This window comes from Phascolarctos cinereus, unplaced genomic scaffold (assembly GCF_003287225.1).
Source record: "Phascolarctos cinereus isolate Bilbo 61053 unplaced genomic scaffold, phaCin_HiC Scaffold_5;HRSCAF=322, whole genome shotgun sequence".
Lineage (NCBI taxonomy): Eukaryota > Metazoa > Chordata > Mammalia > Diprotodontia > Phascolarctidae > Phascolarctos > Phascolarctos cinereus.
This window is the reverse complement of record NW_027555958.1, coordinates 250,919,465-250,933,035: the sequence shown is the minus strand read 5'-3', so window position 1 is coordinate 250,933,035 and position 13,571 is coordinate 250,919,465. Positions and strand designations below refer to the sequence as shown.

Genomic DNA, 13,571 nt, shown 5'->3' with positions numbered 1-13,571 from the left:
TTTCCTTATATTGGGCAGATTATAATTTGATGTAAGGAAAAAATTCCCAACAAATGCAGCTACCCAAAGGTGAACTGAATGAGTTGTCTCTGGAATACTGGGTTTCCCAGGACTGAAAGTCTTCAAGAGGTTGGGAGGAAGGACTGGAAATATCGCTGAAAATATTTAGAGATGATTGGTAAGGTAGAGGCGGTATTAAGATGGCCTCTTCCAGGTGTTAAATTCTACGAACCAAATATTATTACTAATGTTGAAGGAAACAGCAAGAGAAAAACAGATGGACAGAGGTCCAAAAATATATAGGCTTTGCCTAAGATTTAAAAAATAATCGTGTGGTACTTAGCTTCAGAAACCTGGCCAGACCTCTCTAATCACAACCTACTGTCTGATATTGGAAAGGCAAATTCATGAATAGAAAAGGGACTGCTACCCCAGACATCTTCCATGCACATTAACTAGTCCATAACTATTTATAGTCTTAAAGAAATGCTTTAAGCTCAGAAAGGTTATATAATTTGCCCACAGTCACACAGCTAGAACATGTCAGAGGTGAGATTTGAACCCAAGTCTTCCTGACTCCAAATTCAACAATCTATCCAATATACTAGGCTGCATTTCTAGAACCCTGTGAATTAATTATAAGGAGAGGGAACCACTGCCCTCAGACCTACCTGGCTGTGTGAGGCAGGCAAAAGCACATTTTTCCTTTATTCTAATCACAAGCCATTACATCAGCAGAGTTAAGGAAACTGAGGAGTCAAGGAGAGAAATCCATACCTATCCTCCCCAGGGAAGGGGACCATAAGTCCATCCTTCTTCCCCCACCACAGAGGCAGATGCAACCAGAACAAAAGAAAAAAAGAGAATCAACATCCTAGAATATGTTTAACTCTAATGCTCTATGAGTCTATTTAGACAATTCTGGCCCCACTATCACCCAAATACCCTCACTTTTCCACGGAGCACTTCTTGTCTCATCATAGGCCTCAGTGGCACATTCATTCTATAACGGGACTGCTAGAAAAAATAACTTCTGCCAAAATATTTACTAGGGGGACAAAAATGGAATCTACATCTAGAACGCTGAAATTAGATTTGCAGAGTGGGGCTGGAGAGAAAAAAAATTAAAGGAGGTCAGATTCAAGACTAGCAACTGTGTCAACATTCTTATAAATTTAGAAACGGCCAACACCAGTAGCTTCTCTCTCTGTGAATAGAGTGCTGGACCTGGAGCCAGTCAGACCTGAATTCAAATTTGACTTCACACACTTAATAGCTATGTGACATCACTTAACATCTGTTTGCCTCAGTTTCCTAAACTGTAAAATGGAAGTAATAATAGCAACTACTTTCCAGGGTTGTTATGAGGATAAAAATGAGATATTTGTAAAAAGTGTTCAGCATAGTGCATGGCACATTGGAGGCACTATATAAAAATGTTTATTCTCTCCCCTCCTTCCCTACCTTATATGGCCCCCTCAACCTTATGAAAGCCACAGCTGAAAAAACATTTCCAATCAGGAAAAAAACAAAACTGGTATTCAAAGGAACTTCTCAAAAATCCAGATATACGTTATCATATCTCCCCCCTCAAAGCAATAGGCAAATTGTTTTGGGACCCACTCATTGGAAAGTTAAATTTACCAGGGATGACAATCCAACCACCCTTTTCTGCTGGAAGTCTTGGTGATGCCGCTCTTTAGCCAACATTCTGTATCTCTGAAAAGGACTGACAGATTTTTCAATTCAGGCCCAACGGCTTTTAAAAGCAAAACCAAACTCATTTATTTCCCTTCCCTGAACAGTGTTGTGCTTACAGGCAGTGACTCAGCCAGGCACTTTAAAATGTTTTTATTATTCTCACTTAGACATCTTCCCATTTATTCCCCCTCCTTCCCAGCATAAGATCCCAGTTCAGAGGTTGACAAGAAGAGTCAAAAGTATGTGAGCTGATTTTAATTGACACGTGATTGCTTTTAGCTCCTCTGTCTATAAATATGAACTGGCATAACTTTTTCTTTTTTTTTTAGTATTTTATTTTTCCCCAGTTACATGTAAAAACAATTTTTAACATTTACTTTTAAAACTCTGAATTCCAAATTCTCTCCCTTCCTCCCTCCCCCTCCTCCCCACTGAGAAGGCAAGCAATTTGATATAAGTTATACACGTGTAATCACTGGCATAACTTTCAATCAACATCTCCTATGCAGTAAGTCACTTTTCTCCCAACCATACTGAACTAGAACTTGGTACATTCCCCTTTAAAAAGCTGTCAACTCATTTTATTCCAGGCTAAAAGGATAAGATTTAGCCTTGCCTCAGAGTTGTCACAGCTTCTTCCTCAGGTTTGCCCCGTGTTTCTCTCCCTTCCAATCTCAAGGCCACTCCAGTTCAGCTTGATCTTGATCCAGGTCTCCCTTGTGTAGTAAAAGTATAATCAGTAGTCAAGTGATTCTTCCTGAAGCAATCACTAATGAGCCCTTTTTCCAACAATCAAACCATCCTTTCCCCCAAAATCACCTCTGGAAAACTCTTTAGGCATAGACTGAAAATGCTTCCCTCTATCTTCTTTAAAACCAGAACTAGAGGCAAGAATTCCACTTAGTTCCCTTGAAACTAAGTTCCTAGGAAGCAAGGCCCAAAGCTGTACATTCTGGGCAGTGCCTAATCACTATAGTTGTTCTCATTATTAAACAAGTCAGGCCCTAGTACATTCTGCACAAAACCATTCCTACTTATCTAACTGGGATCATGATGAAGGCAAGTCGGAAGAGAGGCTAGCAGTGGCCAGTGGGAGGAGACACGAATTTCACTGTCATGTGAAAAGTGAACTTCCTACAAAGTAAATGTTTTTTGGGTTTTTTTTAAGCTTATCCCAGATCATTTCCCCCTCCCTCTAACTCATTTGAGGACTATTCATCCAAAGACAGTTACCCAAGCCAGGCACTGGAGGCAATTCTTACCCACATTGTTTTTAAGGCATTTGATGTGGCCACAGGCCAGGATCTGGAAAAATTATTTATAGGCTATATCAGAACAAAAACCATAAAAGTAATGACAAAGCCAGAACTTCTTACTGGCCATGTATTTTTTTTAAGTCAACTATGACAGCAAGTCAACTCACTGCTTTGCTTATGTTTTTTTCTTCCCAGGAACCCCTGGGCAACTAACCAATCAATTTTGTCACTCCTTCCATTTTTTTTTTCTATCTTGTATCCTACAGCTGGGATTTCTCTCCCTTCCTACTTCCTTTGTCCTAAAAACAATCTCCAAACTTTGCTTCTAGTCTTTGGCCTTGAGGCCACATGTGTCCACACGTAGCCAAAGTTCTCCACCCCTGTTCTAGTTAGTCAATGAACCATCATTTACCAAGCACGTACTATGTGTCAGGCTAAATGCTGGGGAGACAAAAAAAGGCAAAAGACAGTTCCTGCTCTCAGGAAGTTCACATTCCAAAAGGGGAAACAATAACCAAACAACTATGTACAAACAAACCATATACAGGATAAAGTGGGAGCTGTCTCAGAGAGAAGGCTAGGATTCAGGTAGACTGAGAAAGACTTCTTGCAGAAGATGGATTATTAGGTGAGACTTGAAGGGAGCTGGAGATGAGGAAGGAGAGAGTTGCAGACATGGGGGACAGTCAGCACAAATGCATGAAGTCAGGAGAAGGGAGTGCTGCATATAAGGAATAGTAAGTAAGCCAATGTTACTGGATTGTCCAACCAAAATCCCCATCACATCAGTACTCTATGTTACCCCTATCCCTACTCAGAAAACACCCACAGGCTCTGCAATATTATATGAACCACAACAGACGTTACTTGGGGGGAATGATCTAGTTCATTCTCACAATATACCTATTCAATATGGAAGAGGGTAGGTTTGATAAAGAAGGAAATAATTTTCCAGGAAAAAAAAATCTGTTCTTGGAAGACCTGTATCCTAAGTCTCTTACTCCCCATAAACTCAAAAAAATTCAAACAACAAATACAGTAAACAGTGATTCAACAATGAAAAAGTTGATAAATTTCTATGTTATCTCATTTCTCCCCAGCTCTGAAACACAGGGGGAAAAAAATGTCCTCTTCAGTACCTCAGGTTCAAAGAAAAGAGAAATAAGACCTTATATTTTAAAAATAAAATATACTAGAGATAACGGTCATAGTAAATCACTGTCCAACTCATACAAACCAAGGGCTTTGCAATTAAAATCCAGCAGTCTAACTTTAGTCATGCTTTTGCCTTATCCCTCAAGAAGAAAGGCACTTCAATATAACCTGGCTTACTGGACTACCACTGTGTATCCAAATTAGACAGGGTCTGACCCTAAGGAATAAGTATTATCACCTATATATTTTAATATGAGCCCACCAAAATCTGGGATGGGGCCTGCTTGTTGGTTCAAGGTCTCTTGGTCCTTGACTGTGGTCAGCTCAGGGATATAAATTATTACACTTTGGGATTCCCTTGCCAATCAAAGGGAAATTTAAGTTACTTCAGAACTGACTGATACCTGATTGGATTGGCAAGGTTAATAGTACTTTCCTTAATAGAACTCAACCTAATGGTACTTTGATCTCTGCAGCATTCCTGAGAGATAAGGGCTGGCACCTGAGTAAAAGAATATGATTCCTCAACTGCCATGATGCCAACCTGCATAAAGAAGCATATCTTAGACAGGTTTCTAAACCTCTGCATCCAGGGAAAGGCATAAGCCAGAAAGAGGAAAGGTACTGTTTTTATACAGCTGAAGGGCTACTTTTCCTCCACATGAGGAAGAGAACCTTCCCTGAAACTGGGGCTCTTTTGCTCCTTGATGAATATTCTATTTATTAGTCAGTGAGCATTTTATTCTATCTCCTGACTTTTCTTCCTTTCCAATTCTGGACTCCAAATCTCAGTCCTATCCAGTGTCTCTGTGTTTCATTTTACTACAGGGTTTCTTCTATTTTATCTCCCTTCTTCCCTTTTTGTCCCATTTCGCCTGTGTCTCTTTTCCGTAACTGGATGGTTTTTTCTCCATATTCCCATCCCACTGAGGTCTCCATGACTACTCTGTAAAGGACCAAGATCACTATTACACTTTTTAAAAGATAGATTTGTATTGGTATCTTTTGTTCACATATAGACATATGTGTGCATGTATACATATACACACACATACATACACATACCCTCCTCTCCTCACCCTCCTAGAGAGCTGTACGTTATCAGCAAAAAAAAAGGGGGGGGGGAGGTGGAAAGCAGTTCAATAAAAACTAGCCAACAAATTTTTTTTTAAGTCTGACAGTTTATGCAGTGTTCCACACCCACAGTCCCTCACTTCAGCAAAGAAGGCATGGAGGTACTTTCTTATCTCTTCTTCTGAGGCCAAGCTTGTTCATTATTTCACAGCATTCAATTCCTATCATTTTGTTTTTGTTGCTCTTTCCATTTACATAGTCGCAGCCACAATGTATGTTTTCCTGGTTCTGTTTTCTTCACTTTGCATCAGTTCATTAAGTCTTTCCATGCTTCTCTCATTTCATGTAAGTCTTCCCATGCTTCTCTTTGTCATATTCATTTTTTTACAGCTGTAATCTTTCATTACATTCACTTATGACAACTACTTTAGCTATTCCCCAATAGATGGGCAGCTACTCCGTTTCCAGGTCTTTGCTATCATGTATAATAAAAATCACTGCTATAAGCATTTTGAAATAGTCGGGGTCTTTCTTTTTAATCACTGAACTCCTTGGGCCAAGACAATTAGTGGGGTTTAGAGAATAGAATATTTCATAAGTACGTTGTCAGTTAATGGTGCTTAAGGACGGAAATTCTGTGTCAAAGGGTATGGGCATTTTAGTCGCTTTTTTAGCATAATTCCCAATTGCCTTCCAGAATGGTAGGACCAAGTCATGCTTCCAGCAACAGCTCATTAATGGCCCCCAATCGCTCCAAGATTGAGTATTCAACAACCCAATCCTGATAGTTTCCCACCCCACGAAACAAACTCCCTTGAAATGAGGCTCCTCGCCCTCAGGTCACCTCTCCAGACTAGCCAAAGGCTGTTCTTCACACAGGGAATTTCCCCCTAACAGTTACTGGTCGGCAACCATCACTCCGTTCATTCACTCAGTTCCCCCTTCTTTCCTCTCCCTGGGCCGCACTCCTCTCTTCTCTGGATCTCTCATTCACCCCAAAGCTCCTCATCTCCGCCCCCAGGATCCCCCACGACGGGCTCTTCTTCCTCCAAAAGCCCCCTCCCTCCCGGATCTCCCAGCCAACAGGCCTGCAGCCCCTCGGCAACTCAAAGACTCACAGGAGACCAGAGCAGGAGGTGCAGACAAAGCTGCCCACGGTGATATCCACGTATGTGACCCCGCGCTGGGCACACTCGAAGCAGTGGCGGTTTCCGGCCTGGCTGCTGCCACCCAGCTCCCGCACCCGGCGACACCACACCTCCGAAGCCGCCTCCGCCTCCGCTTTGCCGGCGCTGTCGCCGCCGCCGGGGCCCGGGCCCTTCTTCGCAGCCATCATCATCGCTTTACCCCCACCCCCCTGCCCCTCTTCAGCCGGCTCTCCTCAGACGCCAGCACTGACACCTTTTCTCCTCTTGGACACTCTCCTCACCCACGGATCCAGCAACCAAAACCCGCCCGCGCAGGCGCAGGCGCAGCCGCTACTCAACGTCTTCCTCTACTACCGCCCCCCCCCAGCTCTGATTGGACGGCCTCTCTACCTCGCCTCCCTCACTGGTCCGATTATAAGGAAGCCGCGGGGGACAGCAACTCATCTAGCTGCACCCAGCCCCCTCACTTCGTGACCTCCAGGCTTTCCGATTGGTCTGCGAGAGAGAACGGACCATGCCACTATTCCTTGGCCCCGCCCTTTCTCCCGGAAATCCAGCCCCTCGAGCTCTGATTGGTGGCATGTTCCTTCTCTCTCTCCTAGGTTCTCCTCTCTACTGCCTTGGGGGACTCGGACTGGGTTCTTCTTGTGATAGATTAGGGAAAGAGGCAAAAATGTGGGCGGGATGACAAGCTTTCATGCCAGAACGTGCAACTTGCGCTCTTGCTACCCGCTATTTCCGCTCTTCCCAGTAACTTTAGCACCTGCCAAAATAGGAACCTCTCCACCAATCATCGAATAGCTCTAGAGACTAGTTGTGTCCTGTTTCAGTTAAGCAGCCAGGCTGACCTCGGTGACACTTTAGGAAGGCTGTACCTTATAGTGGGAAGAGCCCGGGAGCGGGAGGCGGGGATACCTGGCTTCTAGTCCTGGCTGTACCACTAGTGTGCTGTGTCAGCCACTCAATAAACATTTATTTAGCGGCCTACTATAAGGAAGTATCACAGCACCGCTGTGATAAGCGCTGGGGATAGGAAGAAAGGCAAAAAAACAGTTTGTGCTCTCGAGGAGCTCACTAGGGGGAAGGGACACAACAAGCAAACAAATGTATTCAAAGTAAGCTAAATACAGAATAAATAGGAAATCATTAACAGAGAGAAGGCATTGGAATTAAGAGGGGTTGGGAAAGGTTTCTTGTAGGAGGTGGGATTTTAATTGGGACTTAAAGGAAGCTAGGGAGGTCAGTAGTTGGAGAGTAGAAGGGAGAGCATGCCAGGGGTAAGACAGCCAGACAGAATGTCCAGAGCAGTGAAATGAAGTGTCTTGCTTGTGGAACATCCAGGAGGATGTCACTGGATGGAGGAGTTGGGAAGTAAGGTATAAGAAGACTGGAAACGCAGAAGGGGACTAGGTAATAAAGGACTTTGAATGCCAAAAAGCATTTTGTATTTTCTTCTGGAGTTTTTGTTTTTCAAGTAATTAACAGTCTAATGAAGGAGACAGCATGCAAGAACTATATACAAACAAGCCATCAACAAGATAAATTGAAGATAATAAACACAAGGAAGGCCCTTAGAATTAAGGGGGATAAGGAAAGGTTTCCTGTGGAGAAGAGATTTTGGCTGGGGCTTAAAGGAAGGAAGGGAAGCCAGGAGGCAGAGATGCCGAAGGAGAAATTTTCAGGCATGGGGGACAGCTAGTGAAAATACTTGGAGAGTAGGGAGATGGGACGTCTTGTTGAAGGAACAGCAAGGGGGCCAGTGTCACTGAATTGCAAACTATGCAGAAGGGGGTGGGGAAGAGGAGAAGAAGGTATAAGAAGACTGCAAAGGTGGGAGGAGGCAAGTTATGAAGGGTTGTGAATGCCAAACAGAAGGTGTTATATTTGCAGTGATAACAGAGCTGGAGTAGGAGAGGGTGACATGGTCAGACCTCTCCATTAGGAAGCTCCCTTTGAAAGCTGAGTGGAGGATGGACTGGAGTGGGGAGAGGTTTGTGTCTGGGAGACCTACCAGAAGGCTACTGCACCAGTCTAGGTATGAGGTGATCATAACCTGAACTAGAGTCAGAAAACCTGGCTTTCTAGCTCAAAGTGGTGGCGGAGGAGAGAAGGGGACACATTGGAGAGATATTTCAAAGATGAAATTCAGGAGCTTTGGTGACGGATTGGACATAGGATGAGAGAAAATGAGGGGTCCAGATCAACTGAATTTGCCTTAGATCCTCGATGGTACTGTAATTCCTAATTATCATTCTTAGTGGTGGAACCTGTCACTCTCAGAGTTGGCAGCCAAGTTGAACCTCTTGGTCCTACAGATCAAAGTAACAATTGCCAGTGGTGGAGTAGCAAGATTTCCTGGACTAAACCTTCTGGAGAGAGATGGGAGGATGTCCTGTATAATGCCAAGTTCCTGGAGCCAGAATACAGAAGAGAAGACAAGTCCTTCCTGAATGTGTCTTCCCTAAGGAAAATGGAAATCTCAATGACTGTCTTGGGAATCATAGAATGAGAATCATAGAATCAGTCAGTGACAGGATCAGAGATCTTTAATTGCAAAGGGTATTAGAGGTCATCCAGTTCAAATCAAACCTTCTTGATTCTAAGTCCATTGCTTATCCTTGTTAACAGGATTTTTACTGAGCCAGTCTCCAACCTGAGAATGCTTAGAGCCACCCACAAAAATCATTGGCATTTCTATATGTTACTAACAAAGCCCCAACAACAAGAGATAGAAAGAGAAATTCCACTTAAAGTTCCTGTAGACATTATAAAATATTTGGGAGTCTACCTGCCGAAACAAACTCAGGAACTATGTGAACACAATTACAAAACACTTCACACAAATAAAGTCAGATCTAAATAACTGGGAAAATATCAATTGCTCATGGGTAGGCCAAGCTAATATAGCAAAAATGACAATTCTACCTAAATTAATGTATTTATTCAGTGCCATACCAATCAAACTACCAAAAAATTATTTCATAGAGCTAGAAAAAATGATAACAAAAGGTCATCTGGAAGAACAAAAGGTCCAGAATATCAAGGGAACTAACGAAAAGACATGCAAAGGAAGGTGGCCTAGCTGTACCAGATCTTAAATTGTATTATAAAGCAGCAATTATCAAAACTACTTGGTACTGGCTAAGAAAGAGAGTGATAGATCAGTGGAATAGGTTAGGTATGCAAGTCACAATAGTCAATGACTATACTAATCTACTATTTGATAAATCCAAAGACTCCAGCTCCTGGGATTAGAAATCACTATTTAACAAAAACTGCTGGGAAAACTGGAAACAGAAACTGGGCATAGACCAATAACTTATACCCTATACCAAGATAAAGTCAAAATGGGTACATGATTTAGATATAAAGGCTGATACTATAAGCAAACTAGGAGAGCAAGGAGTAGTTTACCTATCAGATCTATGGAGAAGGGAAGAATTTATGGCCAAACGAGAGACAGAGAACATCATGAAATGCAAAGTGGATAATTTTGATTACATTAAATTGAAAAGTTTTTGCACAAACAAAGCCAGTGCAACCAAGATTAGGAGGGAAGCAGAAAGCTGGGAAAGAATTTTTACAATCAATGTCTCTAATAAAGGCCTCATTTCTAAAGTATATAGAGAACTGAGTCAAATTTATAAGAATACAAGTCACTTCCCAATTAATAAATGGTCAAACAATATGAACAGGCAGTTTTCAGATGAAGAAATTAAAGCTATCTATAATCATATGAAAAAAAGCTCTAAATCACTATTGATTAGAGAAATGCAAATCAAAACAACTTTGAGGTACTACATCACACCTGTCAGATTGGCTAACATGACAAAACAGGAAAATGATAAATGTTGGAGAAGATGTGGGAAAATTGGAACACTAATGCATTGTTGATGGAGTCGTGAACTAATCCAACCTTCTGGAGAGCTATTGGGAACTATGCCCAAAGGGCTATAAAATATCCTTTGACCCAGCAATACTACTTCTAGGTCTGTATCCCAGAGATCATAAAAATGGGAAAAGGACCCACATGTGCAAAAATATTTATAGCCTCTCTTTTTGTGGTGGCCAAGAATTGGAAATCGAGGGGATGTCCGTCAATTGGGGAATGGCTGAGCAAGTTGTGGTATGTGAATGTAATGGAATACTATTGTGCTATAAGAAATGATGAGCAGACTTCAGAAAAACCTGGAAAGACTTATATGAACTGATGCTGAGTGAAATGAACAGAACCAGGATAACATTATACACAGTAACATCCACACTGTGCAATGACTGACTTTGATAGACTTGGCTCTTCTCAGCAATGCAAGGATCTTGGACAACTCCAAAAGACTCATGATGGAAAATGCTATCCACATTCAGAGAAAGAGCTATGGAGTCTGAATGCATATGGAAGCATATTATTTGTTCTCTTTTTCTTTTGTTGTTTTGTTTTATTGCTTCTTTCTCTTGGTTCCTCCCATCAGTTCTAATTCTTCTTTACATCATGACTAATGTGAAAATATGCTTAATATGAATGTATAAATACAGATTGCATGCTGTCTTGGGGAGGGGGGAGGAGAGGGAGGGGGAGAAAATGTAAAACTCAAAATCTTATGGAAGTGAATGTTTAAAACTAAAAATAAATGAATAAATAATTTTTTAAAAAAAGAATGCTTGGAACGCACAAAGCAAGCTTAGAGACAGGAGTGCCAATAGACAAGTAGTTTAATTAATCAGTTTCAGAGTGAGGAATATTCTCCTTGTTGAAGTAAAAGCACAGGTCACATAATTAAATCACAACTGGGGGAGGAAAGGGGAAGGTAGATTACAAAGACTCATTTAGAGGTTTCCCACCAGAAATCTGTAAGTCATAATACAACAATTCTGGAGTCAAGTCTTTGGGTATTGTGACTGCCTCCCCTAAAGTACAGAACCAGAGTTCTGTAATGGGAACAGGTTCTTCAATCTTTGATTCTCTTCACTTAAGGTTCAATGATTCTGAGCATTGTCAGAATTTTGATTAATCAGTTTAAGCTGCATTGTGAGCTCTGACTCCCAAGCCATAGAGGCAGCTCTTGAGAAAACTAAATTATTAGTATATTCATTACATGTATTATATCAGTTAATGTGAAAATTATAAATTCCTTTCTCATCCTCTACCCCCATTTTGCCTCTCATATTATTATTATTATTATTAACTATAATACTAGATACTATTATCTTGTGAGTAAGATGTTATTATCATGGGAGGCAATATATTACAAAGTAGAAATGCCTCTGGAGGACCTGGGTTCATATCCTGCCTCTAATGCTCCCAACTTGCATAACCTTGGGCAAGTCAACCTCCCTAGGTCTCAGCTTTCTCATCTATAAAGTCAAGGGGTTAGACCAGATCGTCTCTGTGGTCTCTTCTAGATCTATGATCCTAAGATCTTCATTTTATAGATGAGAAAATTGAATAGGAGGTTGAGTGATTTGTCCAGCAGCACAGAGCTAGCAAGTGTGAGTTAGGACTTGAATCTAGGTCTGCTTAGCTCTGAGTCTGATGCTCTATCTGTGTTACTTCTGTTAAGATGATATAACATTTTCTGAAAGGCTGAGCTGGAGAGATGTGGGACCAGGGGGAAGGAAGGAGAATAGAGACCTCCATTTGTTGCTGGGCAGGTTCTCTTTCTTTCTATGGAGAACTGTGGCAGGGGATGTCCACTTGGGTTTCCATTTTGAGGATTTCACTATTAGGAAATTGGTTATCTTTTGGAGATGTTCTTTGTTAGGAGCAATTGTTGGTAGGTTTCTGAGGGGTCATAATCCTTAAACACAGGACTTTGCCTTTATTTCTGTGATTCTGGATTGAAAAACTGAGGTGGACTTTACCACCATGCCGCCTTGTTCTCTCACCCTAGAACCTCCCTCAGCCATGCTTTTCTCCATTTTGGGAAGAAGCCCAGGCTGCCAACCTTCATTCTCCTCCTGGCTCTGCTTCCGATTTTCTAGGTATGTTTCCCTCTTCCCACTGCCTTCCTTTTCAGCTCTTTTGTGTGTGTTGTCTTCTACCATTGGAATGTAAGCTCCTTAATGGCTGGGATTGTCTTTCTTTTTGCTTGTGTTTATGTCCCCAGTGCTTGATACAGTACTTGGCATTTAATAAATGCTAAATAAGTGCTTAATAAATGCTTGTTACCTCTTGCCTGCCAATCTAGGTAATTTAAGAAATATACAGGCCTTTTCTCAATATTTACCCTTTTTGATCTCTCCTTCAATGTCAGTCACCCTCCTCTGGATAATCTTTCTTCTCCAGGTTTTTGTGATAACTGCTTTCTCCTGGTTCTCTTACTTATCTCTGACTGCTCTTTCTCAGCCGCCTTTGAGAGTTCATTCAGCTTCATACCAGCTAACTATAGGTGTCTCCCAAAGGTCTATCCTTAGCTCTCTCCTCTTCCTCTAAATTATCTTCCATTGTGATCTCATCTTGGGTTGAATTATAACCTCTATGTAGATGATTCCTAAATCTATATATCCAGCCCTAACCTCTCTTGTGAGCTCCAGCTTCACACCACCTGCTGTCTTTTAGACATCTGGATATTCCACAGATAACTTAAATTCCACATATCCACAACTGAGCTCATTCTCTTTCCTCACCCCTAGCCCTCTCCTCCCAACTTCTCTTATTATTTTTGAGGTTACCACCATCATCCAAGTCACCCAGACTTGCAACCTTAGAGTCATTTGGATTCTTTCCTTGCACTCAATCCTCATATTCAATGTGTTGCCAAGTCTTGTCATTTTTACCTTCACAGTCAATGATTTAACAGAACTTAATTGCCTAGGTAAATTAGAATCAAAAGCACCTAAAAGGAATTGGAAATCAACTTTGTATTTGTAAGCTCTTAAAAACCCAAACTGGAAAAATTTTGGGGTCTCAAGAGTTGTAAAGATCTGGTATGTGGGACAGAAAGCCTCTAGTTAATCACATTATAATAGCTAGGTGGGACAGGAAATCTCTTAAAATAGTGAAGGTCTCCTTGAAGATAGAATCATTGGGTCTATCCTATTGTTCAGTAAAATGCAGACTGAGGATGGTCTCTATACAATTTGTAACTTTTTTTAACCTCTAAGAGTGCTTTTTCTGGGAAGATGCTTTCAACAAAATCACAGAAGTTTCTATTTTGATCAGGAAAAAGTAAAAACTTTGTAACTAATTGCAAAGAAGGAGGCCTCTACTATTTTAAGAGATTTTCTGTCCCACCTGGAT

General features: G+C 41.4%; 1 protein-coding gene across 3 annotated transcripts in view; it reads right to left on the bottom strand.

The window, feature by feature from the left end:
• Positions 1-6,650, bottom strand: part of AGFG2 (ArfGAP with FG repeats 2) — a 53,564-nt gene extending 46,914 nt beyond the window's left edge. For 2 of the 3 annotated variants that reach the window (XM_020979104.2, XM_020979108.2), the window contains exon 1: positions 6,305-6,650. In XM_020979104.2, coding sequence (XP_020834763.1) covers positions 6,305-6,525 — 221 coding nt within the window. In that variant the 5' untranslated portion in view covers positions 6,526-6,650. The remainder of the gene's footprint in view (positions 1-6,304) is intronic. The other variant, XM_020979107.2, reaches the window with a different exon arrangement.
• Positions 6,651-13,571: the final 6,921 nt, after the last annotated feature.